The 25,948-nt window shown below is 38.5% G+C and overlaps 2 protein-coding genes across 3 annotated transcripts in view; both read left to right on the plus strand.

Annotated features, from left to right (window-relative positions):
* Window positions 1–9,699, plus strand: part of lhfpl6 (LHFPL tetraspan subfamily member 6) — a 46,173-nt gene extending 36,474 nt beyond the window's left edge. The window contains exons 3-4 of the mRNA XM_052115554.1: window positions 6,614–6,712; window positions 8,674–9,699. Coding sequence (XP_051971514.1) covers window positions 6,614–6,712; window positions 8,674–8,792 — 218 coding nt within the window. The 3' untranslated portion in view covers window positions 8,793–9,699. The remainder of the gene's footprint in view (window positions 1–6,613; window positions 6,713–8,673) is intronic.
* Window positions 9,700–15,898: 6,199 nt separating this feature from the next.
* LOC127635468 (cytoskeleton-associated protein 2-like) lies at window positions 15,899–25,836 on the plus strand. Of its 2 annotated transcripts, none has more exons than XM_052115548.1 (7): window positions 15,899–16,044; window positions 16,975–17,022; window positions 17,728–18,560; window positions 20,081–20,414; window positions 20,501–20,561; window positions 21,862–22,099; window positions 24,198–25,836. In XM_052115548.1, exons 2-7 carry the CDS (start codon window positions 17,002–17,004, stop codon window positions 24,484–24,486), a joined length of 1,776 nt encoding a protein of 591 aa, XP_051971508.1. In that variant the 5' UTR covers window positions 15,899–16,044; window positions 16,975–17,001; the 3' UTR covers window positions 24,487–25,836. The 2 variants fall into 2 exon arrangements, with proteins under 2 accessions (XP_051971508.1, XP_051971509.1); XM_052115549.1 differs by having other exon boundaries at window positions 16,975–17,013.
* Window positions 25,837–25,948: the final 112 nt, after the last annotated feature.

Genomic DNA, 25,948 nt, shown 5'->3' on the forward strand with positions numbered 1-25,948 from the left:
CATTTGAGGTGTTTTTAGCAGCATGAGTGCTGTGTAGTGTTGACAGTGGACCATCTGCTGTCGTGAACATTAACTACAGTTGTTTAAGAGAGAGAAGCTTGCAGTTGCTTTGATAGCAGAAAGTTATAAAAGGACTCGTTTATGTTTAGGTCTAAGTGGGGTTTTTTTTTGTGAATTTAAATGAGCTCAATAACTGGGGTCTCTGATTTCTCCTCATGACCACATTATTAGTGATAGTACATTCTGTCACCTCTGTCAAGATTTTGTAACATACATTAGCGTACACACACACACACCACTTCCACTAGTTTTAGTGCATACTAGTTTTAGAATGTGTTAGTAGATGAATAGTGGATGCTTATTTTTGTAGTACACACTGCCTTGTCAGCACTAACTAGTGCATAGTAGTATTAAAGTGCATACTTGTTCTTGATGTACATACTACGATGTGTAATCCACCAATATTATTACACTACGAAGTGTATACCACCTAGTGAATACTAGCTTTGGATGCTTGTTTTGGTAGAGCACACTACCTATTATACATTACTTAGTGCAGACTAGTTTTGTAGTATGTTTTTGTTGTGTACACAGTCTAGTGAATACTGAGGCACTACTAGAATGCACTTCAACTAGAACGCTCTAAAAAGTATATACACATTTTTGTGCTGCTACTTCTTACCAAAAGTGAATACTTATTCTCAATGTACACTACATAGTGTATACTATCTCAAGTCAAGTCGAGTCAAGTGGTTTTTATTGTCGTTTCAACCATATACAGTTAGTACAGTACACAGCAAAACGAGACAACGTTCCTCCAGGACCATGGTGCTACATAAAAACAACAAAGGACCAACATAGGACCACATGAGACTACACAACGGAATAAAATACCTATATAAACTACCTATATATACCTATATAAAGTGCACGTGCAAACATGTGCAAAAAGTACAGGACAGTACAACAAATTACTGACAATGAACAGGACAATAGACAGTGCAGCGCCGACCAGTACTCAGTAGTGCAAAAAGATGACAGTTTCTAAAAATGTAAACATAACATACTATGAGATAATGTTCTATGCACATAGCAGTTATTGAGGTAGCAGACAGTTATAAAGTGACAGTTATTAAAGTGCAACTCAGGACACGTGTGTGTCAAACCAGTCTCTGAGTATTGAGAAGTCTGATGGCTTGGGGGAAGAAGTTGTTACACAGTCTGGCCGTGAGGGCCCGAATGCTTCGGTACCTCTTGCCAGACGGGAGGAGGGTAAAGAGTTTGTGTGAGGGGTGTGTGGGGTCGTCCACAATGCTGGTTGCTTTGCGGATACAGTGTTTTTTGTAAATGTCTTTGATGGAGGGAAGCGAGACCCCAATGATCTTCTCAGCTGTCCTCACTATCCTCTGCAGGGCTTTGCGGTCCGAAACGGTGCAAGTCCCAAACCAGGCAGTGATGCAGCTGCTCAGGATGCTCTCAATAGTCCCTCTATAGAATGTAGTGAGGATGGGGGTTGGGAGATGTGCTTTCCTCAGCCTTCGAAGAAAGTAGAGACGCTGCTGGGCTTTCTTGGTGATAGAGCTGGTGTTGAGGGACCAGGTGAGGTTCTCCGCCAGGTGAACACCAAGAAATTTGGTGCTCTTGACGATCTCCACAGAGGAGCCGTCGATGTTCAGCGGAGTGTGTTCACCTTGTGCTCTCCTAAAGTCAACAACCATCTCTTTTGTTTTGTCGACATTCAGGGACAGGTTGTTGGCTCTACACCAGTTCGTCAGCCGCTGCACCTCCTCTCTGTATGCTGACTCGTTGTTCTTGCTGATGAGACCCACCACGGTCGTGTCATCGGCGAACTTGATGATGTGATTCGAGCTGTGCATTGCTGCACAGTCGTGAGTCAGCAGAGTGAACAGCAGTGGACTGAGCACACAGCCCTGGGGGCCCCAGTGCTCAGTGTGGTGGTGGTGGAGATGCTGTTCCCGATCCGGACTGACTGAGGTCTCCCAGTCAGGAAGTCCAGGATCCAGTTGCAGAGGGAGGTGTCCAGGCCCAGCAGGTTCAGCTTTCCAATCAGGTGCTGGGGAATGATTGTGTTGAATGCTGAGCTGAAATCTATGAACAGCATTCGAACGTATGAGTCCTTATTGTCTAGGTGGGTGAGGGCCAGATGGAGGGTTGTGGTGATGGCATCGTCTGTTGAACGGTTTGAACGATACGCAAACTGCAGTGGGTCTAGTGAGGGGGGCAGCTGGGTCTTAATCTGCCTCATGACGAGCCTCTCGAAGCACTTCATGATGATGAGTGTAAGTGCGACGGGACGGTAGTCGTTGAGGCAGGACACTGAAGACTTCTTTGGCATGGGGATGATGGTGGTGGCCTTGAAGCACGTTGGAACGACGGCGCTGCTCAGAGAGATGTTGAAGATGTCGGTAAGAACATCTGCTAGCTGGTCTGCACATCCTCTGAGCACTCTGCCAGGAATGTTGTCTGGTCCAGCAGCCTTCCGTGGGTTGACTCTACGTAGAGTTTTCCTCACATCTGCCGTGGTAAGACAGAGCACCTGGTCGTTGGGAGGAGGGGTGGACCTCTTCGCCATCACGTCGTTCTGCACTTCAAACCGAGCGTAGAAGTCGTTCAGCGCATCTGGAAGGGAGGCATCTTTGTCACAGGCAACTGATGTTGTCCTGTAGTTGGTGATGGCCTGGATGCCCTGCCACATGCGCCGCGTGTCACCGCTGTCCTGAAAGTGACTGTGGATTCTCTGGGCGTGTGCACGCTTTGCCTCTCTGATTGCCCGTGACAGTTTGGCCCTAGCTGTTCTTAGGGCTGCCTTATCGCCTGCTCTGAAGGCGGAGTCTCGGGACCTCAGCAGCGTGCGCACCTCCGCAGTCATCCACGGCTTCTGGTTGGAGCGTGTGGTGATGGTCTTGGAGAAAGTGACATCATCAATGCACTTGCTGATGTAGCTGGTCACTGATGCTGTGTATTCCTCCAAGTTGGTAGAATCGCCATATGTTGCAGCCTCCCTGAACATGTGCCAGTCAGTACACTCAAAACAGTCCTGAAGAGCAGAGATGGCTCCTGCTGGCCAGGTTTTCACCTGCTTCTGAAGCGGTTTTGTGCGTCTGACGAGCGGTCTGTATGCTGGAATTAACATAACAGAGATGTGGTCTGAGTAGCCGAGGTGGGGGCGGGGCTCCGCCCGGTACGCGCCTGGGATGTTTGTGTAAACAAGATCAAGCGCGTTCGCCCCTCTCGTTGCAAAGTCCACATACTGATGGAATTTAGGGAGCACTGTCTTGAGATTTGCATGGTTGAAATCTCCGGCGACAATAAACAGTCCGTCGGGGTGAGCGTTCTGCAGTTCGCTCATAGCCCCATACAGTTCACAGAGCGCTTCCTTAGCGTTAGCGCTGGGGGAATGTAAACTCCGGTTATGCAAACAGTGGTGAATTCCCGTGGTAGATAAAAAGGTCTGCATCTAACAGTCACAAGCTCCAACAGCGATGAACAGTAACTAGAGACTAGCATAGAGTTCTTGCACCATTCCGTGTTGATGTAAACACACAAGCCACCACCGCGAGTCTTACCGCAGAGAGCTGTATTTCTGTCGGCACGAAACGAGGCGAGCCCGTCTAGCTGAATGGCGGCATCCGGAACTCTGTCGCTGAGCCACGTCTCCGTGAAAACAAAGACGCAGCAGTCTCTAAACTCACGCTGCGTAGCCTGCTGGAGTCGGATATAGTCCAGTTTATTGTCCAGGGAGCAAACATTTGAGAGCAGGATAGACGGGAGAGCCGGCCGGCTAGGGTTTGTTTTTAGCCTAGCATGGACCCCCGCCTCTTTCCGCGCTTCGCTTCGCGACACACCGCTTACGACGTCCTCTCCACCGGCATCAGGCGACGCCGAGGGCTGGAGGCCTGGTCTCCGCAGCAAGCCGAGTACGCGTAGCGCCTCCTGCAGGTCATCATGCAGCTTGGTTTTTGCATGAGTCTTATATTTGAGTAGTGTCTGGCGATGGTAGACACGAACACTGGTTGCACCGATGTCCATGTGTTGCAAAAGTCGGGCTTTTTTAACAAAAATAGCACCATTGTGGATCCGGAGTGGCCGCTGCGTGCTACCGCGCCGCCATCTTGGATCATGTCGTCATGTCGTTTTCGTTTGATTTCTCCGTGCACACATATATCTGTTATATATTACACTATGAAGGGCACACTACCTTTTGAATACTAGCTTTGCATTCTTATTTCAGAAGAGCACATTACCTATTAAACACACAATCTAGTAAAATTAGTTTAGTAGTGTTCCCTAGTATACATTGTGTTTTGTAATGTATTCTTTCTAATTTAGTGCATGCTAGTGCAGGACTATAGCAGACACTGTTAGTATGCATTTTAACAGGAATGCTCTACACAACAAGTATAGTTTTTTTAGTACTACTTTCTACCAAAATGCCAAGGGAAAAATTGTTTGTAACACAAAACCTGACTACAAAAAACACTACATATTGTTTTTAGGGGATGCTTGTTGACTGAATCTTGAAAAAGAAATTCATTAGTGTCTGAATAGCCATCACTTTATCTTATAACATTTATATGATTTTCAGTGTTTCTAACTTTTTCTGTGATTAAATAACTTTGTCACTAAATGAGTGTTGTGCTGCATTCTGCAGGAGTTCGTTTTCGTTTGATTTCTCCGTGCACACATATACTCAGACATACATAAAAACTCGCTCAATATTAACTTACCGATACTTATTTAGTAAAACTAATCAAAACTTTTTGGATTGCTTCTGAGAAAGAGAAGAGTGAAATAACACAAAAGCTTATTTCCTCTCCCTCTCTATTCTTCTGCAAAAAGCTTTTTGAGCTGTTGTAGAATGCCATTTTTATAAGTGCCTGACTCAATGTAATGCATTTTCAGCCCCGCTTTGGAGGAAATGTAGAGGAAAAATGAGGCATCTGAAGAATATTAAAGATAAAAACATTTTGACATGCACATCCTACAGAAGTACTTGTGCAAGGCATTTTGTATCATAAAATTTAATGGATCAAATGGATGGATGAATTGAAAACAACTTCAATAAAAAGTATGTATAATTAGTATATTTCAACCAATCAAAGATTTTACTATCAATCAAAATACAGTATATCTAATATATATATATATATACACACATGTATCTGAAGGAGCTTCTTCCCAAAACAATAAACCAATCCTAGGTCAGCCAGCGCTTTAGCTTGTTATTGTGGGAGTGCACCTTGTGTTCAATGTTCTGTCCTGTCATTAACAAAAACATCTGAGAACCTGACTCAATTATTGTAATTCAACACAGTGCAAACTGTACATTACCTCATACACATAGTATGCGTACTTGATTCAGGATAAGTAAGATTGAAAACTAAGAAGCTCTGTTGTGCTGGAAAAATCACACTCTCTCCCGCTTGTTGAGGATGCTCCCACTGTTTTTAGGGTACTTCAGCTCACATTTTTCCCAGTTGTCATGTTTGATTACTTGGGACTCTAGAATACTTGGTTCTGATTGACTAATTGCAGCATTCTGCAGTCAATATTTTTGTATGATGACAGTTAAACTGCATAATTGATGGTTGTCCCAGGCAACCAATTTCCTAGCTGTAATAGTCTCTCGAATCGCACTGCAATCTCTTTCTTCTCCCTTATCACAATAACTTCAACTCTAATCAATATTTCATGCCCTTTTATTTATTTATTTATTTGGTAGGTAGCCATGTAATAAGTGTCGTAATGTACAGTCAGCCTGTCAATATTACAAAATAAACCCCAAGAGAATGGTATTGGATCATTCTAAAGGGGTTTGCTTTGACATAATGATAGACTGACTGATAGACTGATCACATAGGTGCTTTTCTTGGGAACATGTGAACAATTTGCTTCTAAGGTTCTACAGTCTTTATGGCTCTGTCCATAAACTAAGTTATTTAACCCATTGAAGCAAAGACCCAATATGAACCATAATAGAAGTCATCAGTTTAGATGCTTAAATGAAAGGGATATATTGTTTACCATCCTTTCGCTGTTGTTGTTGTTGTTGTTGTGGTTTTTATTGTTTTAAAACATTTTATCAGGAATTTAGTGCCCTGTAGATGGGAGATACCATAATAAAACCACAATTTACTATTTTTCTTGTGTGAATTACATGCCTGTCTATTTCTGCTGAATTCCTACAAATATAAAAGAGAATTCCCAAGATACTTGCTCATAAATATAAGCACTCGCTGCATTCATTATCATATTTTCATGTCTGTTTGGGCCTTGAGCTCAGATGAAAACAAGATTTGTGTTTTATCATCTGTGCAGAGGTGTGTGTTTGCATTAGTTTATGATGGAGTATCTGTGTCAACTCTTGGAAAAAAAAATGAGCTAATGATCTGCGTTGTTTTCAGTAAAACAAATAATAGCTTTGAAACATAATATGAAGTGCTGCTTTTTATGGCTTTAATTTTTTTTTGTTTTTAGATATTACTCTCCTCCTCACACAGCAGGAAACTGTGTGAGCTCTCTTAGTCATCTTACATTTCTCTTGTGCACCGACACTTTATTTGTCCTCTTAATGTCTCTCTTTTTTTTGCAGGTTTACTGATTGGATCTGGATGTGCCCTGTACCCATTAGGGTGGGACAGTGAAGAGGTCAGACAGACCTGCAGCAACAGTTCCGACCAGTTTGATCTTGGTATGTCGTGCACATAAACAGGGATTTGCACCATTCAGAATTGAATTAAAAATGCCTTTTAAATTACAATTTGAAATGAGGTTGCAAATAGGATGCAGAATTGTAATTTAAATGTAAATATTAGGAAATAAAATTAAAATGGGATGAAATTGAAAAGTAAATTGAGAATGCCTTTTAAAGTCCAATTTAATAGCTGAACTTGAGTTTAATATTCTGGGTGGGCCTGGGCCCACCCCGGCCCACCCTTGGCTATGCCACAGAGGTAAAGTAGGCATTGATGTGTTGTTGTGGTGGCAGTCAGATGCAAATGTCTACCACAGTGTGACATCACAATGTCACGGAAGTAGAGAACGAGTTGTTTTGGCAGCTTGGTTTCAACAAATGCTCTTTTTGCAGTGAGGAGGAAGTTTCATTGAAATTATTTGTAAGTTTTGTTCAATTTCTGCAAATTGAAATTCTATAGTGGGGCGTGGCCAATAAAATGAAAGTTCTAAAAGCCGAAACATACTGTATTCTGCGCACAGTTTTGAGAGGGTTACGTTTGAAATGTATTCCACTACAGATTACGGAATGCATACTGTAAAATGTCATTTGTAACGTATTCCGTTAGATTACTCAAGATCAGTAATGTATTCTAAATATTTTGGATTATTTCTTGTTAGATTTTCACTTGTTTTGATTAGAAAAAATCTGCCAGTACAGTAAGACAAAATACACATGTTAAAAATACATTCTCTGAAAAACCTAAATATCTCATGCAGTGTTGTTTCTAAAACAAGATCAATCAAACTGAACAATTAAAAAATGATTATCAAGAATATGATTTTTGCCCTCATATCAAAGGTCTTACTAGAAAAAAATCAATTATGATCCAACGTGAATTTTCTTGATAAAAAATATGATCGTGCCTGGTAACGTGCATGTAAAATGTCTAGAAATAGCATTTTAGCTTAGTGTAAAGCTGACAATTTACAAAGGGTTATTTCTATTTCTTCTGCTCCAAACTTACTTCAAACGTACTTCTCTGTCTGCTCGTATGAATGTAACACATAATAAAGAAGTGTTTCACAGCTGTTTAAATGCACTTTGGGTCGCATCATTTAAATGTAGACATTTTTCCTTCTGAAAGGTCTAAATATTAAATTCAAACTCGCGAACTCCAGGGGTGGTAGTCAGCGTCTTTACTCGCAGAGCTACCCAGCCCCCACTTAACGTGCATTCTTGCGTTACCGTGGTGGTAACAAACCTCAGTTCTCAAGGGGGCGATAGAGTTTCTTTCATACTCTGTGCTATTAAACTGGATGTGTACTTATTCTGGTAAGATGCTATAAATAAATGAACTTTTAATTACTTGCTCAGCAGTATTCTCTTCAAACTGTTGCTTTGCCATTACAGTAGTTGACTTGAAAGTGAAGACTAACCATTGAAGCAGACAGTGTACTCTAATCTCGCTATAGTGCCTCTTGTGAGAATGTTGAGAATGCAATGTGAACTTGTGTTGTGTTATATGAATTGTGGTCTGATGCATTTTAGAACACAACTTGGAGTGGTGGTGGTGTAGTGCACATAACTGGTAAACTGGTAATCAGAAGGTTGCTGGTTCGATCCCCACATACACCACCATTGTGTCCTTGAGCAAGGCACTTAAATCCAGGTTGCTCTGGGGGGATTGTCCCTGTAATAAGGGCTCTGTAAGTTGCTTTGGATAAAAGTGTCTGCCAAATGCATAAATGTAAATGTAACTTCACACAAAATCAAGCTTGCGTAGTTAGAAGCATCTGCATTCATGTACTTAGGTAGAGTATGTTTTGATTTCTTTCATTTTCAATTCTTATATCCTGAATTTTGCGCAACCCTGATAGAGAGATTGGCATATGTATGTTTTACTATATAATGCAAGCATAGTCCGCTTGTGTTTGTGATTATGCTTTTCAGTAACTGCATTTCTGTGTCTATTTCAGGTTCTTGTGAGATCGGATGGGCATATTACTGCACCGGGGCAGGCGCCGTGGTGGCCATGTTGCTGTGCTCATGGATGGCATGTTTTGCAGGGAAGAAACAGAAGCATTACCCTTACTAAACATTAGGACAAAAATGACCAGTAGAGAAAACAATAAACGCCACATATACAGTATGGGCATGATGACTTTAATTCTCAGTTTGAGAGACCTTCTTTATTCAGTGTGATTTCCATCCAGATGCATACCATATACTACAAGGAGACATTAAATGTATCTTAAAGAAGGGACAATTTTAGATTCCTATGACTGACCTTTGGCTTTGCTTTGGGATGTTTTGGTCCAGTGGTATTAAAGTGAGCTATTGGGGTTCGGAAGAGAAGAGTGTGATCAAAATGGACCAGTTGTTTTACTCTCCATTTATCTGTGTTATATGTAAGTGCAGTATTCATTGTGTTGGCTTAAGTTGTGGTGTTTTGGTACAGTGTGTGTTTCTGTGTATTATAATAACCTATTCTATATTGTGTATTCATTCATATTCTATTGCTGACCTGTTTTTGCCTTAAATATCTCAGCTGCAATAAATACATCTCAAATGGATTGTGTATGTGCAAAAATCATAATGTATGTTTGACAATATACTGTGTCTGATATAATCTTTTGTTTGACATTGTAGAATTTCACACTTTTATATAACAGATACATAAATGTCCATTATTTCACTGCAATTGTAAATAAATACAGTTTGAACAAGAAAAGTCATAGTTCTTAAGCATAAATAAAAGGATGTCCTTTTAAATTTTACTGTCTTTATTTTCCGGGACAAACTGAACAAAAATATTGATGATTCATCCTGCACTATGCAGATCTTTGTCCAATTAAATACTCTCTAGAAAAAGAATGTTCTTTCCCCTGCAAATATTTAGCAAGTAGCGAATCATATTTAATGTCTGTGACATAATTGGCTTTTTTAAGGAACAAGCCCTTCAAAATGTCCTGCCAAAACTTACTGTTTCAGTTGAAAGTATGTCAACACAGGGCAGAAAACTGTGCTTCTTAAGTGATTTAATGGGATCGTTAATTATACATTAAAGAATTACGTTTGAATGACATTAAAGGTTTTTCTATTTTATTTGTTTATTTTGTCATTTTTAATGCCAGATATTTAAAACCTATACAGCTTTAACAGAGACTTGGGTAATGTCATTTATAATCTGCATTATCTGTGTATTTTAACCTGACTGTTTGTTTCTCCTTTGGAATGATGGATTGCCTAGTGTTAATTTCCGACAGGGTGATACAGTGCTGAAGTGGTTGCTTGTGGAATGTGAAACCTCATTATTTTCAGGGATCCACACTGTGGGCAGATGTAAAAGCTGATCAAACGTTATTGGCGATCTGCTGTTCCCATTTAGCGCTATCAGCAAACTGTCACACATGCAAACACTGCAGTCAGTTGTTGTTTTGGGAATTAAATGCATAGCATATGAGTCTGTCTGAAGAAGATGAACTTTTACTGAAAATAACAGTATTTCATCAAACTTCACTCTGGTTAAACACTTGATTGAGTGCACAAGAAAATTCAGTTTCCCTCAAGGCTTTGATTACGTTTAACCTGTCAATAAGAAGAGCAGGCCGATGGAGACTCTCAGTAAATTGAAGGGAAACGAAACTCACTGTCACACATGGTGGAGTTTTGAGAAATGCATTGCTTTGCTAAGTTTTTTTCTCCCCACAATTCCAGCAAAGACAATAGAATCTGCTAGACTAAAAGGAAATCTAGTTGTCTGTATGTATTAAGCTCATCTCAGCCCTGCTATTTGATGCACACTTTTCACAACAATTCACAATTCCTTGATTTGTTTCCATCAATGTGTTCAATTAAATTATGATATAATTATTTTCAGTTAAATTGACCCCAAACAGTATTTGGACACTCATGCCTCTCTTAAAAATATATGAATGTCATTGCATGAGATAACAAAATATTAAACAATGTGGCAATGGGTTAAATAAAAAGATGGCCTCAAAGGAATGTCCAATACAAGTTAAGCTCAATCGACAACATTTGTGGCATAATTTTGAGTACCGCAAAAACTAATTTTGACTATTCACCTTTATTTTCAGTGCCTTAGACGAGAAGACTTTTTGCATATGTGTGTGTATGGTAATCAACATTATGCATAACTTGTGCTGAATCTGGAACATTCCTTTAAGAATGACCCAATTAAGTCTGATTGTGCACACAGAAAATGAATTTGAGGTTACTTCTTATCCAGACACTTTCACTTGTTGGTGCCCACTTTATATGTTTTACATATTATTATTTTTGTATTCATTTGGCAGATGCTTTTATCCAAAGAGACTTACAGAGCCCTTATTACAGTGACAATCCCCCTGGAGCAACCTGGAGTTAAGTGCCTTGCTCATGGACACAATGGTGGTGGCTGTGGGGTCTGAACCAGTGTCCTTCTGATTACCAGATTACCAGTTATGTGCTTAGACCACTACACCACCACCACTCCACTTTTTTATTTAAGTAAAGTCCACAATGGTGGATACAGTCATTATCAACTATCAAAAATTATCACATATGTGTAACAAACCTTGCATAATCATGCACTCAGCAGAATATGTCATGAATTAAATATCGGATTAATTACTGTGGAACCCCCAAAGGAAGCAATTTTGAGATCAACACAGTTAGACTCATAGCCCAACAGCTCCTCATTTACTCATTATCACACTGAAGTGAGGAGCATTTGACATGCATGCTGTTAAAAAGGGTATCTGGGACACTTGACAGCATGCAACTGTCTGACTGTGGAATCTGCTGCTCCCTAGTGGCTCCATGTGATTTGTTATTCACTTTCCCCAGAAGAACAAGGAGAGGCCTGTGTAGAGAATGCATGAACTGTCTTTACAGACGATTTACAAGCAATCATTGCACTCAGTAGTTACTAATCAAGGACAGAGGGTTCTGTTTAAAAAGGGACTATCTAGGTACCATCCAGATGGCTGAGATGGTTGTGATCAAGCATTCAGCTGGCAATGTACCATAATGCAATGTCAGTGTAGATTCTCTGAAAGTGTGCCTTTCATTACAGCCCTGTGAAATGGCCATACGTATGTACAGAGATAGCCCGACATCAGATCAAAACCCTTCTGAACCACTAGATGGGAGGAGTTGACACCTTGTAAATCCTGGTTTGGCATATACAGTATATCAGTGGTTTTGATATTATAGGACCATCTACACAGTTCCCTTATGACTCAGTACACTTGACATTGCGTTTATTAACACATATGGGGAGTGCCTTCCTACTCAACATAGTTGAAACCTCTCTACAATAAAGCCAATATTCTAATATTGGCTCTGGTGTTTGAGCCCTGCCCATTTTGGCGCGAAGCTGTCTGCTATAAAAGCAGCTGCACAAACACCAATTCCTCAGAATTTCTTCCTTCAAGACAGTGATCATCTATTGTCTAGAAGCCCTCTACCTTTGCCGTTGGTATACACGACTCAGTGGGCAGAATCTTCACGGGAAGACTTGCCGCTTCCCTGCAGTGCTCCAACAAACATCACACCGCCTCGCCGTTCAGCTGGTGAATGGGCCTCAGCATCCAGCATCCATTGGCAAGTCCATGGGCAGCCTGGCAGTTCTGGATCAACATATATGGCTGACCCTCACAGAAATGAATGATAAGTAAAAAAGCCACTCTGTAGGATATGCCTCCAGCCGGCCTCTTTGGCGGCTCTGTGAATACTTTTGCTAAGTGTTACTTCATGACTCAGCAGCAGTCACACGCTATGAGACACTTCATGCCCAAATTAAGTATATAACAGCCGGTTCGCCCTCGCCCGACTAAAAGCCCCATACCTGCTGCCTCACTGGCACCTGTGAATCTGCACCCGCATTTCCCCAATGGAGGAAAAACCTCTGTGCAGCAAAAGCGTTCCTGAGGGGCACAACCCTTTGAAGCGGAAAGTGGAGCCCGTGGTTCCCTCTGGGTCTGCTCAGAAAAAGGCTTGATTGGAGACACAAAACACTGTTTCCCATCTCCCCGCTGCTGTTTGTCAGGAAAGGAATATTGATGTTCAAAATGTTGTTCAACATGCTGTTTTCTGTGTCTCACATTAATCACATGCAATAAAGTTTGAATATTTATATCTTGTAATGAATTACAACAATTCAAAAAAGATTTAGGGCTCATTGCACTTGCACAACACACTTACACTATTCAATAAAGGGCTTTCCCACAAAGCCTCATATTATGCGCAACCGCTTCCCAATGGTGAGTGCCGCATTATGTCCTGTTATGAACATACCAAATTGCCCTCTGTCCCATTACATGGATGCGAGGCGAGCTCTTACTGGCTGTAACGAGGTAAAAGGGAAAGGAGGAGGCGAGAACCGGCTTTAAAATATAAATAATATTTTAATAACCAAAAAGACAAACGCACACACAGGTGTGTTTCTACTTTACAACAGTTCAAATGAACTTTAAATACCAATAAATTATAAAATGTTTTCATTTTTGTATTCTGTAGGATAAACACAATTTGTGCTCTATTAATAAATAATTTTTAGTTTTAAAATACATATTTAATTGAGTTTGAGAGATTGCATTTATAACAAAATATGTATGTTCCCACCATATCTCAGAGAGATATCATGGAATTTAATTACAACAATATAACATTTTTAACAAAAAAAGTGGTTATATTATGAATATAGTTTTTATTTAACATGTACAATTTTATTAAATTGTTTTAAAAAATACATATTTTGTAATATTCACGAAAAAAGTAGTGTTCCCCAAATTCATGTCTGTGGTGTTACATCAATGGATGTCGCCCCTTTAAGAAAAGGGGGAAATCTGTTTGGACTACTTTCTGTGTGTAAAGGTCATTGCAGGTGCTGGTTGATCTGAGGGGTGCATGGTGAGTACATTCTTTCTTATTCATTTTCTTAAAGTTAGCTAAATTCCTGACAATTTCATGTGTCACACTTTATTAGTGTCTGTGGTGTTATGTTGATAACTTGCAGATTTTACATATTTTAATCAAAAATTTGATAAATGCATACTTATTAATATTTCTAGAATGTCCTCTGATCTTGAAATCATCATGATGGCAGCCTCCATTTTAGAAAAGTCTGGATTTAGGCTAATTTGTCTGTGGTGTTACTGTCTTTCCTGGTAACACCACAGAATCTATAGTAACTCCACAGACAATAGATATATTATTTATTCACTGAAGATGTTCTCTAAATGTTCTTTTATCAGAGCAATTACTTGTAATCCTACTCATGATTAATTTAATTATTTTGCTCAATAAACTTTTAATTGTTAAACCTTTTATGCAATATTATGTCTGTGGTGTTATATTACCTCTGTGGTGTTACTTCAAAATGTGTCCGACATTTCTTTCCTTCAGAGCCATTTAATCTTATAATTTAATGTTTTTAGACTGTAAAATGGTTTTAATATTTTAGAAGAAAGACTATAAAGGTAGCACAGACCATTTTTCCTGCCTTTTTTATGTATATACAATTTTTTTTTAAAAAAGAAACAACTCTTCTTTGGCAAAAATAGGGGACAAGATGAACAATTAAACATTTATTTCAAAAATGATATTTAAATTATCAATGAAATGGGTCCTTAAAGTAATTTATTTATTTATTAATTATTACCTAAAGTTGCATATGCCTGTTTATTTAGAATAAATCAAAATTTTACTTCAAATATTGGTAACACCATAGACATAAGTGGTTGTTTCACCAGTGTTTGATTCAAATTATTTAAAAATCTAAATGTTATTAAGCTTCAATTTTAATTGATATAGAATATTAAACTAATTTTAAATGCATAGCAATACATTTTATTAAAGAAAACAAACAAGCATTTTTACAATTTCTGCCTCTTTGCCACCCCAATTGAAGAATGACCCTAATATTTAAAAAGAGAGGGAAAGGCCAACGAGGAGCGGCAGCAGGAGAGAGAGAGAGAGGGAAGAGAGAGAGAGAAAAACATTTTATAATTTACTCGCCGGCTCTCCAAAACGCCGTAGCTTGGTCCACTGCCCCTTCCACCCTCTAGTGGACGACAGCCGTGCCTCCCCTGGCAGATCGGAGGCAGTCTTTCACCCCTGGTGGACAGAACGCCCTGCCGTTTTTTCGGTGGATGGAAGGGGTCTCCCCGCCCCTGGCAGCGGTTATCTCGCGCCAGGCGGTCAGACAGCAGCCCCTCCCCCTCCCCAATTGCGGTCGGTGGTTCTCAGAGCTGTACAGCTCGCCATGGGAAATACCACTGATGAGGGATCTCCTCTTTCAGGCGTAAGGCACAATGTGGCATCCCCTGCCCTAGCTGTGTAACCTGCATGTGTGGCCCCTGAACGGAGCATGTTAAACGAGCCAGAACTGACTGCAGCATACTAATGTTGGTCGCTGTCCCACGAGACTGCGGCATCATGCTTCCTTTCTGGGAGGTTATGTCGTGTAGTGTGGCGTGATGGGATTCTGTTCCCCATATGCGTTAATAAACGCAATGTCAAGTGTACTGAGTCATAAGGGAATGTCTCGGTTAGGTACGTAACCACGGTTCCCTGAAACGAAGGGAACGAAACATTGCGAATGCTAGCCACACCCCTAGAATATTGGCATTATTGTAGAGAGGTTTCAACTAGGTTGTGTAGGAAAGCACTCCCCATATGCATTAATAAATACATGTCTTCTTCCCTTCATCTCAGGGAACCAAGGTTACATACACAACCGAGAGGTTTTGATTAGTTCAGAATTGTTTGTTTGAATATTTGAATATGAATATTTGTTTTCATTCAGCACTTTTGTTTAATGTAACTTTTAGTGAAAAAAACAACAACAACAATATACTCAGATTTGGAAGTTTTCTCTCATATCAAATGTCCAGTAATTAATTTAGACCTTTTCTTAAATAGCTAAAAATGACAGCTGCTAACTATGATATCGATTTAAACATAAATGTCACAAGTATGGAATTTAGGGAAACCGAATTCATAAAGGTCCTTTTTTTTTTTTTTTTACCAAACACTGAACGGTTAGTAGAGGAATTTTATTTTGGTTCAAAAAGAGCATCACTCCAGTTTTGAGTAAAAGAGGTGGAGCCAGCCCGGTTTTAATCACGTGGTTAGAATCAGCCAATACGATTAGTCGGCAGGAGTGACTCACAAACAGCCATCACCAATACGCGGCAAGTCAAATCAGTTTGAAAATGAAAAGCATGCACTTGGTTTGATTGTTTGGGAAAATTCGTTTTCCTCGCTACAAATTCAGCGATAAACAGAGATTCTTACATTTGGTTTACCTGACTTTTTTTGAGAACCCGAAGATTAAGGTTAGTTGTCGTCATTTTGCCAACCGTCATTAATGGCTTTTGAGTCTTCATATTATTTTGATTCTTGTTGGGGCATGTAGTGCAATGGGCTGTTCACACAGAGCACGTTTTTGCGTCCATCCTCACCATTTTGCACTTGTCTTTCTATAGAAATATACGTAAGACGTTTTTAGACGCCGTGTCAGGTTAAGAATGGTAACCTTTTAAAACTTGCATGCGTGCGGCTAGCTGTTTTTAGCTCAAGAACTGGTTGTATATACAGCCTCTAATGAGGTATGCTGTTCTGCATATTAGATTTGGCTACATATGCATGCACCTATTTGTAGTTGGCAGATGAGTTATTCCCCACCTGTATTCCGGATGGTCCCGCCTTGTCAGAATGTGACTGGGAATAGTAACGTTTAGCAGATGCTTTTAATTACATCAGACACGTTCAGAAATTAAATCTCGTTTAGAAAATGCTTTTGTTAGTGTGTAGATTGTTCCCATTGTGAAAGAAACAGAGTTTCTTTGTTTTACATTCCCCAACAGTGCGGATTAATTGATCATTTTTACCACTAAAATTGATTTTCTTGGATTTTAGAGATGGCAGTTTTTGTGTGCAGGTTTCCCAGTCTTATGGACAACCTAGAAAAATAATAGATATGGATAAAGTCTTGGTCAATAAGTAATTATTTACACACATTTTTGTTCTCCACTCTAAAATGTTTAATCAGCTACATAATCCTCATTGTGGGTGTAATCTCTGTAAAAAAAATATATATATATATATATATATATATTGCTATTCAGAAATCATTAATAACTGAAAAACTTGTGGTAAGTTATAGAAAGCAATTTGTCAAAGTGTGGGTAACCTGTTTAAACTGCTTGTTGACATTTATCTTTTTATTTGGACATTATAACAGAGTGATATCTTATGTTCTGCAGGGGAGATCATCTCTATTGAAGAGAGAAATGGAGCAAGTGGTGAGAAAGGTATTAATTTTCTTTGTTGACCTAGTTGGTCAGAAACACTAGATTAAAGGGATTGTTCTCCCAAACATGACAATTCTCTCAATGTACTACTCACCCTCATGCCATTTTAGATGTGGATAACTTTTTTCTTCAGCAGAACACAGATTTTTTGAAAATATCTCTTCTTTGTTGGTCTATTCAATGCAAGGAAATGGTGGTCAGAACTTAGAAGTACATAAAGCAGCCTAAAAGAAATCCATATGACTCCAGTGGATAAAAAAAAAATTCTTCAGAAGCGATATTATTGATTTGTGTGAGGAACAGATCAATATTTAAAAATTTTGAAAAAAAAGAGCTTTAAATATTGATCTATTGCTCACCCTCACCTATAATATTGCTCCTGAAAACATGGATTGAACCACTGTAGTCGGATGGATAATTTTATTTTAATTGTTTATGCTGCCTTTTTGTGCTATTTGGAGCTTCAAAGTTTTAGCCACCATTCTCTTGCATGAATGGACCAAAAGAGCTGAGATATTCTTAAAATCTTCATTGTGTTCTGCAGAAGAAATTCATAACACATCTGGGATGGTGTGAGTAAATCATGAGGGAATTTTAATTTGAGTTAACTATTCCCTTAACTTTTCTTATTCAATTAACTTCCCATGTTTACAAAAGTAAAATATGTTGTTTACTTAACCATGCTCTTTAATTATTTCTATTCAGAGTAACAAGGAGAACACCAAACCACGTTGTGGCCCCAAAAATCAAGTCATCAATAGTATTGTATCAAAACGAAATGTATTAAGTAAATCGGCACCCCTTCAATCCAAGTATGATCTTAAAGAGGGTAATTCTGGAAAAAGCATGAAGGATAAGGATGTTAGGCCAATGGACAGAACTAATGATGCTGATCCTGCTAAGCTGAGCACACTTAGCCAGGCCTTCCGTACCCAGCAGTCTGTTAGACACCGTAAGCTTGTAGAAGAAGTTAACAAAACACCTTCTACTGTACTTCAGAAGTCCAAACCTGGTATCTATAAGGGGCGTGTGGTACAGTCTAAAATAGACTGTTTCCGGAAACCCAGTGGCGATGTGAAGATCACAGAAAAGAGAGTGATTTCAAAACCAGATTTGACCAGCCCAAAAACCAAACTGCCTAAAATCCGGTCCAAGTCTGTTACTGCTCTGCCAGTGTCCACTAGACCCGGACTCAAATCCGCTTTGTCATCTAGACCAAAATCTGTCTCTGATGTTCTACTGCATGTCACTGAAAAATCGGTCCAGATGACTGTTTCCCAAAAACACATACCTTTGAAAGTCCCAGGCTCTATCTCCCAAGCAGTTACCCACAGAGCCTGCATTCCTCCCAGGCCAGTCCCTCTAGCTACAGGCCGCTCGCCCGTCAGTAAACCCATCCCTTCTAAGAAGAAAGAGACAGTGGTACCGAGAGCTAAACCCAAAGCTGTTGTCATCACCACTGAACAGAAAGTCAAAAGGCCTATCGCAAGCAAGATCAGCCAGTACAGAGTGCAAATGGAGACGGCTGAAGAGAGAAGGTGAGATGTTTGCACATTTTAGAATGCTTCACCCATGTAATACCTGATCAATTTAAAACTGGTGTTTTTACTTCAGCCAGTGTAAGGTTACATTTGAGTCTGAGTATCAGTCTGGTGCCAGAGGATTTGTGACCTGCTCCATCATTTTGAGTCACTTTGACCAAGAAACACATTTTGAGTTTTACGTAATAAAATAAAAAAAGAGTTTCAATCAACATTTAAATGATCATATTTCGTCAATTGTTTGGAATAGAAACGATTGGTCTTTTCAGTGTGTTTCTGGTTCACAGTGGCTCAATATGATGTAGCAGGTCATGGTTTAGGACAGTTGATCTTCTCAACTGGTTTTGCTTCGGAACCCAGATTTTCCAATGGACATCAACTGCGACCTAACATAGTAAAAAACATAAACATTTTTAATGTAACTTCTTATGTAACCAAGACTTTTGGAGATCCAGACTTTAAAGTGCCTTATGTACTTGCCCTTATAGTTACAGTGCAATGCCATGTATTAGGTTGATGTAGCTAGACTTAAAAATAATACATTATTATTATAAATTACAATATTTGTTAAGAAAAAATAGTAGCCTATAAACATTTAGAAACTTTAACAACAACTGCCACAGTCATTCAAATGAGGTCTAATAGATCTGACTTATTACATTTAAATTATTTAAAATGAAACTATAACATATTTGTCTGTTTATCACACTTTGTTACTACTGTAAAATCATGATAGATTTTAATGTGTGATGTGTCAATTTAAAAACGATTATTTTGGTACATAGCTCAGTGTTGCTCTTTTCCTTCTCAGTGCAGTTTTGCATGTTTGGGCTGTCTAATGTTTGTGAGGTTTGTTTTGCCTCTTTTTCTAGAGCACTTTAAACTAGAAAATACTCTAGAATTCAAATAGTTAATCAGTTTTATGGTCTGCAGCACGATATAGAGGGAAGTGTGTGTGCCTGATATTAGAGCAGAGCAGATCATTAAAGCAAGTGGCTCTTTCAAAACAAGGCTTCAATCGCGCCACAAAAATATTGTGTTGCTGATTAACTCACCCTCAGACCATCCCTGATGTGTATGACTTTCTTCTGCTGAATAATATCTCTGCTCTGTTGGGCCATGCAATGCAAGTGAATGTAAAGCTCCAAAAATGCACATTAAGGCAGAATAAATGTAATCCATTTGATTCCAGTGGTTTAATATATGTGTTATGAGGCGATCTAATCGATTTTGGGCGAGAAGAGCCTGAAATGTAATTCCTATTTCACTGTACATCTTGCTATTGCAGTCTCTAAGCACGATCATGATTTTAAGGTCAATTACACTTGCTAGTGCTTGATGTGCATATTTAATGTGTGTAAAGTGCAGAATGCAAGAATTCATTTAGTCTACATTGCCAATGAAGGTAGAGATAGGCATTGCTCTTTCCTTGCTGTCTGTGACCCACCAGTTGGAAAACACGGGTTTAGGATGTATTGATGTCATTGCCTAATGTTTCGTTTGGTTTCTCTTGTCAGAGCGAAGCTTGCAGAGTGGCTGGCATCTAAAGGAAAGGCCCTGAAGAGGCCTCCAATCTCAGAAAGGTCTGCAACCCATTCAGTCAAACCAGCCCTGCAGCCTAAAACTGGACCAAAAGCCACTGTCATTGCCCAGTCTGATCCAGTCACCCAGACTGAGGCTCTAAAACCAACCCCTGAAATAAAGATGGACATTCAAAGTGAGGATAATAAAGTCCTAGATGACAAAGAAGTGCACACTAGCAGATCAAGTAATATTATGAATACCACACTGGATTTGCTTGACAACAGTGATATGGATCTGCCGATTGACCCAGAGATAAGGATGGAATCGGTAAGAATGATACTGAAGCTTATTTATTGCTTGCACATGCCTGTTTATTGATATTTAGTGTAATTCTCTTTTTCTTCAATATGCAGTTGGTGCTCAACTTGTGTGATAAATTGGAGGCAATGGAAACACCCTCATCATGTAAAGACGGTAAATTTCATTCAAATTCTTGATGCAAGAATTGCTAAATAATCAATAATATTTCAAGAATAAAATAATGAGTTGTACTCCTTGAAGTGTTACGCATCAAGTGATTGTTCATAAATTTTTACTCCTCTTAAAGATGCACTCAGTACCTTTTAATATACCTTTTTTGAAGTATATGGAAGTATGGCTTACTTCAGTTACCAATGCTATTGTAGAAATTCACTATGCACTGTAAATCAGGATTAATTTAATCATTGAATGAAAGTAGGGCTGCACGATTATGACAAAAATCATAATTGCCGATTATTGCCCTTGATATTGTAATCACGATTATTTATAAAGATTTTTGATGTAATTACTGTGACGTCACTAAGCAGGCAACCTGATTCTTCAGAACAGCAGGTTATGGGCTGCACTGCAGTTTCTTTTAAGCATTACATAATGTAATAATATTTGTTAATGTTACTAAAGGTTATTATATGTGTATATATATGGTTTAAAGTATATCTTTTTAGGTTCTTTTTGAACTATTGATAAAACCAGTTTTAATTTCAGTCAATATGATTGTGTCATGTATCATGTTGATGTATTCACATCCTCTCACATTTAACACTTCCAAAGATGGAAAATGTGGCATAAAAATGTGTCTTTACTGCTTACATTATTGGCCCACATACAGTAAATAATATTTGATGTATTTAATAGTCAAACTGAACAGACGATTTAAACTGAAGTTACTTACTGCATTTAAAATCCTGTTTTATGATCTTGTTCACATAAGATCATGTTCACTGCATCTCTGATTGGCCATTGTCGTTTCATTGCTCAACGCACACGTGTGAGATTGTGTTTTTGCAGCAGTTGAGTTTCTAACCATTCTAAATAGAAACCATTAATGCAACAGTAGACCTAAATTGAATAATCGTCAGTTTTCACGATTGCATAATCGTGACAGCCGTAATCGCAATTGTGATTCATTTTTCGATTAATTGTGCAGCCCTAAATGAAAGTGTCCAATAACAGGTAGGTTACTGAGATTTAAGCAAGTATTATTCATCTGGTCATGTGATGCTAACATGGCAGCCCCCATGAGGCACCCATACTCAATGTAGAATAAAAGAGCTTTTGTAAGGTTACTGATATGACTGAACTCTTCATCTCACATGAGTGGTCATGATTTTATTCTTTGGTTTCAAAATTACTATTTATTTCTTTAAAAGTTAAACTTTTTAAATGGGGAAAAAACTTACTTAGTGCACCTTTTAAGGTACAAAAGAGACTGACAAAGCTGATGTTTTGGCAGAGAAAAAAATGGAAGTGCAAGTGGAGGAGGAAGAAACCGATAAATTGTATGAAATTCTGGAGGATGAAGAACTGGAGGAAAAGGAAGACTCTGATTGTGATATTACAGAAGACACTAAAGAGGCTGTTGTAAAGGATGATGATGTGAACAGTGAGGATGAGATAAGCTCTACACCTCCAGAGATGGAATGTGCATCCATTGTGAAGTACAATGTGAAAACTACTCCATATTTGCAAAGGTAAGTAGTAGGGATATTTAAAGGGATAATTCACCCAAAAAAGAAAATTCTGTCATAATTGTTCCAAACCCACATAACTGACTTCTATTGAACACAAAAATGTTTTATACTCTCGGCCCCCATTTACGTTAATTGCATCTTTTTTCCATACACTTAATGTGAGTGGTGACTGAGACCAGAGGTTAAATTGGGCCGGAGCGCAGCTCCGCCTCCTCAGGTCCACAACACACCCTGACGAAGCTCAGCTCCGTCTCCTTCAGCACCAAATATTGTTATTCCACTTAAATTATTTTTCATCTCCTGACTCCTGGCAAATACATGGCATATGAGACTGAATAATTAGCAAGACTACACAGAGACACCCAGGCTACATGGAATTATCAGACGTCATAAATGCATTAATCGCTGGTTCAGCACCCCGCCCACAACCATCAAGGGAAAACTGTCACTATTCTAAGACAGCGACTTTACCATGGAATCCCGCTAACGGCTAGAGCGATCGAATATAAAAATAGCATGTAGCTAGAACATGTTATATAACTAAAGCATGTTAGTTTACTTTATTATGTTAAATGACCTACTAAATGAAGAATAACATCAGCTGCGTGAGCATTTAAAGTAATATATTGATTTTTAACAGTTTGCATATACTGTAGGTGCACGACAGTGATGCCAGACTGCTCCTGTCTGTACTTATATGAGCCCATTATTATCCCATTTGTTACCTAATATTTATACACATATTACACAGAAGGAAAGGCTCCTCATTACCATGGTTAGGTCAGTGTGCTAGTCGTAATTAATAGTAATAATAATAATAAATGAATGTATTTATGAAAAATAAATACTAGCTGAAACACATCTTGAAACTTTAAACTGCCACTGTTGATGTCTAATAAATTTTACCTTTAGATTAATTCATTTGAAACTGAAATATTTTGTCAAAATATAACAGTTCCTTTTACTGTAAAATCCTGAAACAAATTTGTAAAGGTGATGTGTGTAATTATTAATATTTTTAACTATTTTGGTAAAGGGGCCACATCGGGTTTTAAGTAGTGCATGGGGGGGCCACATTGTAATGCTTTTGAGATACAATGTTCTGCATTGATTTGGTTTTTGTAACTTAAGGCCAGAAATAGTTGTGTACTCAATTTTCTGAAGTGTATCTGTGACTAATGGGACTATTCTGCAATTGCCTAAAGTATTGTATTGCGCTACAAAGATAGATACTTTTCTATCAGGCATTACAAACCTCAAAGGTGAGATTATAATTTTTTTTCCAACTCTACTTCCCTGTTAATTTGTTATTCAGTTTTACTAATAATAAAAAAAATGTTTCTCGCAAAGCGGGCGAGTTTACTCTTTTTTTTCTTTTTTCTTTTTTTTTTCTTTCTTTACCCGTTTACATGCTAAAAGTGTCATGATGCGTTTCTCCTCGATGGTTTTTCAACACTCAACAGAATAACACAGGCTGCATGAATATGATAAATAATTACTGCAAGAGTTACATTTACATACAGGTGCGAAGGGACTTCAACGTTTCTAAATTGTACAAATAAAAAATACATTTACATATTCGTCTCTGGCTTGCAATATTTTCAAACATGTTCCTTTCATACATTTTACGAGGGTGAAATCCGTTGCCCGCCTGTTAACATTCAAGATAAAAAATTATAATAAAATAAGTGAATTGTAAAGTATTTGTCTTTGTTTGAATAACTACTCAACCCTACCTTACACATTAATACTGGAAAAAGAGCCCCTTTGGTGTAAAAACCCTAAGTCATTTTACGGCGGGATTTTGAATGATGACCATTCACTGTAAATAAGGGCTCCCCCTCCCTACAAAAGCCAATTTAACCACTGACTGAGACAGTTATTTTTGCTTAACATCTCCTTTTCGAGAGCTTTCTCCCACAGAAGTAAAATGGGTTTGGAGCAACATGACTGAGTAAATGATGACAGAATTTTCTGTACATGTTGTGTATACCTTTTAATTGTATGTTAGATTCACTTACGTAAAATTTAGCTAAATTGTAAATATGATATTTACTTTGTCTTTATATTTATTTTTTTTTTCTATCTGTGCTGTTAGTGTGAAGAAGAAAATTGACTGTGAAACGGCACCAGGCAGTGGCTCACGATGCAAGAGCACCATCAAAGACCTGAAGTTCCTCACCCCTGTGCGAAGATCAACGCGAATCCAGCGCAATTCCTCTCGTCTGCCAAATATGCTGAATGAACACGACACCTGTGTGTCCTCACTGGCTGAGCTGGTGCAACTAGAAGATGCAGACGCAAGTGCGTATATCTACAGAAAAAACACAGCTCTACTAGAAGATCTCCCTGATCAGCCTGAAGATTTAGTAAAAGGATGCTGCTAAAGAATGTAATGAAAGGTTGTCAATTTCAAATGGTGAACCGGAGGTTTGGACCTTTTATAGCAAACTTAAAGGAATAATCACCCAAAAATGTAAATTATCTCATTAACTCACCCTCAGACCATCCCTGATGTGTATGACTTTCTTCTGCTGAACACAAATGAAGATTTTTTTAGAAAAAAAAATCTCTGCTCTGTTGGGCCATGCAATGCAAGTGAATGTAAAGCTCCAAAAATGCACATTAAGGCAGAATAAATGTAATCCATTTGATTCCAGTGGTTTAATATATGTGTTATGAGGCGATCTAATCGATTTTGGGCGAGAAGAGCCTGAAATTTAATTCCTATTTCACTGTACATCTTGCTATTGCAGTCTCTAAGCACGATCATGATTTTAAGGTCAATTACACTTGCTAGTGCTGGATGCATGTGCAGAGCACTAGATGGCATTAGAAAGTGTAGTCGAGTTTGAAATCATGATTCCCAAGGAGACTACTGATGTCAATATTTATAGTGGGGGAAAAAAGTTATATTTTCATCTGTTCTCACCCAAAACCGATTTAATCGCTTCAGAAGATATGGATTACTTTGATGCAGAATTTGTTTGTTTTTTAGCTTAATAATTTTGATCACCATTCACTTACAATTGATGGATCTACAGTGCAGAGTTATTCTTCTAAAAATCTTCATTTGTGTTCTGCAGAAGAAAGTCATACTCATTTGGATTGGCATGAGGGTGATGAAATTAGAGAATTTTCATTTTTGGGTGAATAATTCCTTTTAACACTTACATTTAAATGTTCTATGTGACACTGTTAAAGATGTAATATTTAAGTGTGTCTTGCATTGGGCTGCTACATTGAGTAATCTCTGATAACTGAATTAGTAGATTTAACTGCTTTGAGCTACCATATGTGTAACATTCTTCTATATCCATGACATTCTAACATAAGGCTCTTTGTGTACATAACTCATGCAGTGTGTATGTATAAAAGGTGATGCATTGAATCATTTTTATTCATTGTGTAAACCTGAATAAAGTTTTAAATGACTGTTCTGATTTGTTTTGAAGAGTTGTGTATCAAAAGCATGAACAAACCAAATAATTTTCCCTGATGTTTGAAATGTCTGCGCTGCAATTGTTTATTTGTAGCTGTTTTGTATAATTTCTCACTTGGAGATGTGGGACAGTTTTCTGAAAATACAGTAATTTTAACTGGAGTGCATGAATCCCTCAGTTTTGAGGCAAAAACTCAAGAATTAATTTAAGTTTTGACCATGTCTTCTTAAAGGTAAGATTGAACATTCACTGTATGGTATATTAATATGACACCAGCTTCATCTAAAATCTTGTTCAATGCACTGACGTAAATTTTAATAAATATTGTTTTAGTACACTATCAATGTTTCACCCCGACTTTCATTTTGGTTAGTTTAGATTAATTATACATTAATTTCCCTTGCTC

This window comes from Xyrauchen texanus, chromosome 43 (assembly GCF_025860055.1).
Source record: "Xyrauchen texanus isolate HMW12.3.18 chromosome 43, RBS_HiC_50CHRs, whole genome shotgun sequence".
NCBI lineage: Eukaryota > Metazoa > Chordata > Actinopteri > Cypriniformes > Catostomidae > Xyrauchen > Xyrauchen texanus.

Bases quoted from the DNA above. Each gene is read 5' to 3' on its own strand.
- LOC127635468 (XM_052115548.1), top strand. From the start codon at position 17,002: ATGGAGCAAGTGGTGAGAAAG. The intron at 20,415-20,500 runs GTAAGAATGATA...TTCAATATGCAG, and splicing joins CAGAGATAAGGATGGAATCG to TTGGTGCTCAACTTGTGTGA. The intron at 20,562-21,861 runs GTAAATTTCATT...ATGTTTTGGCAG, and splicing joins ACCCTCATCATGTAAAGACG to AGAAAAAAATGGAAGTGCAA.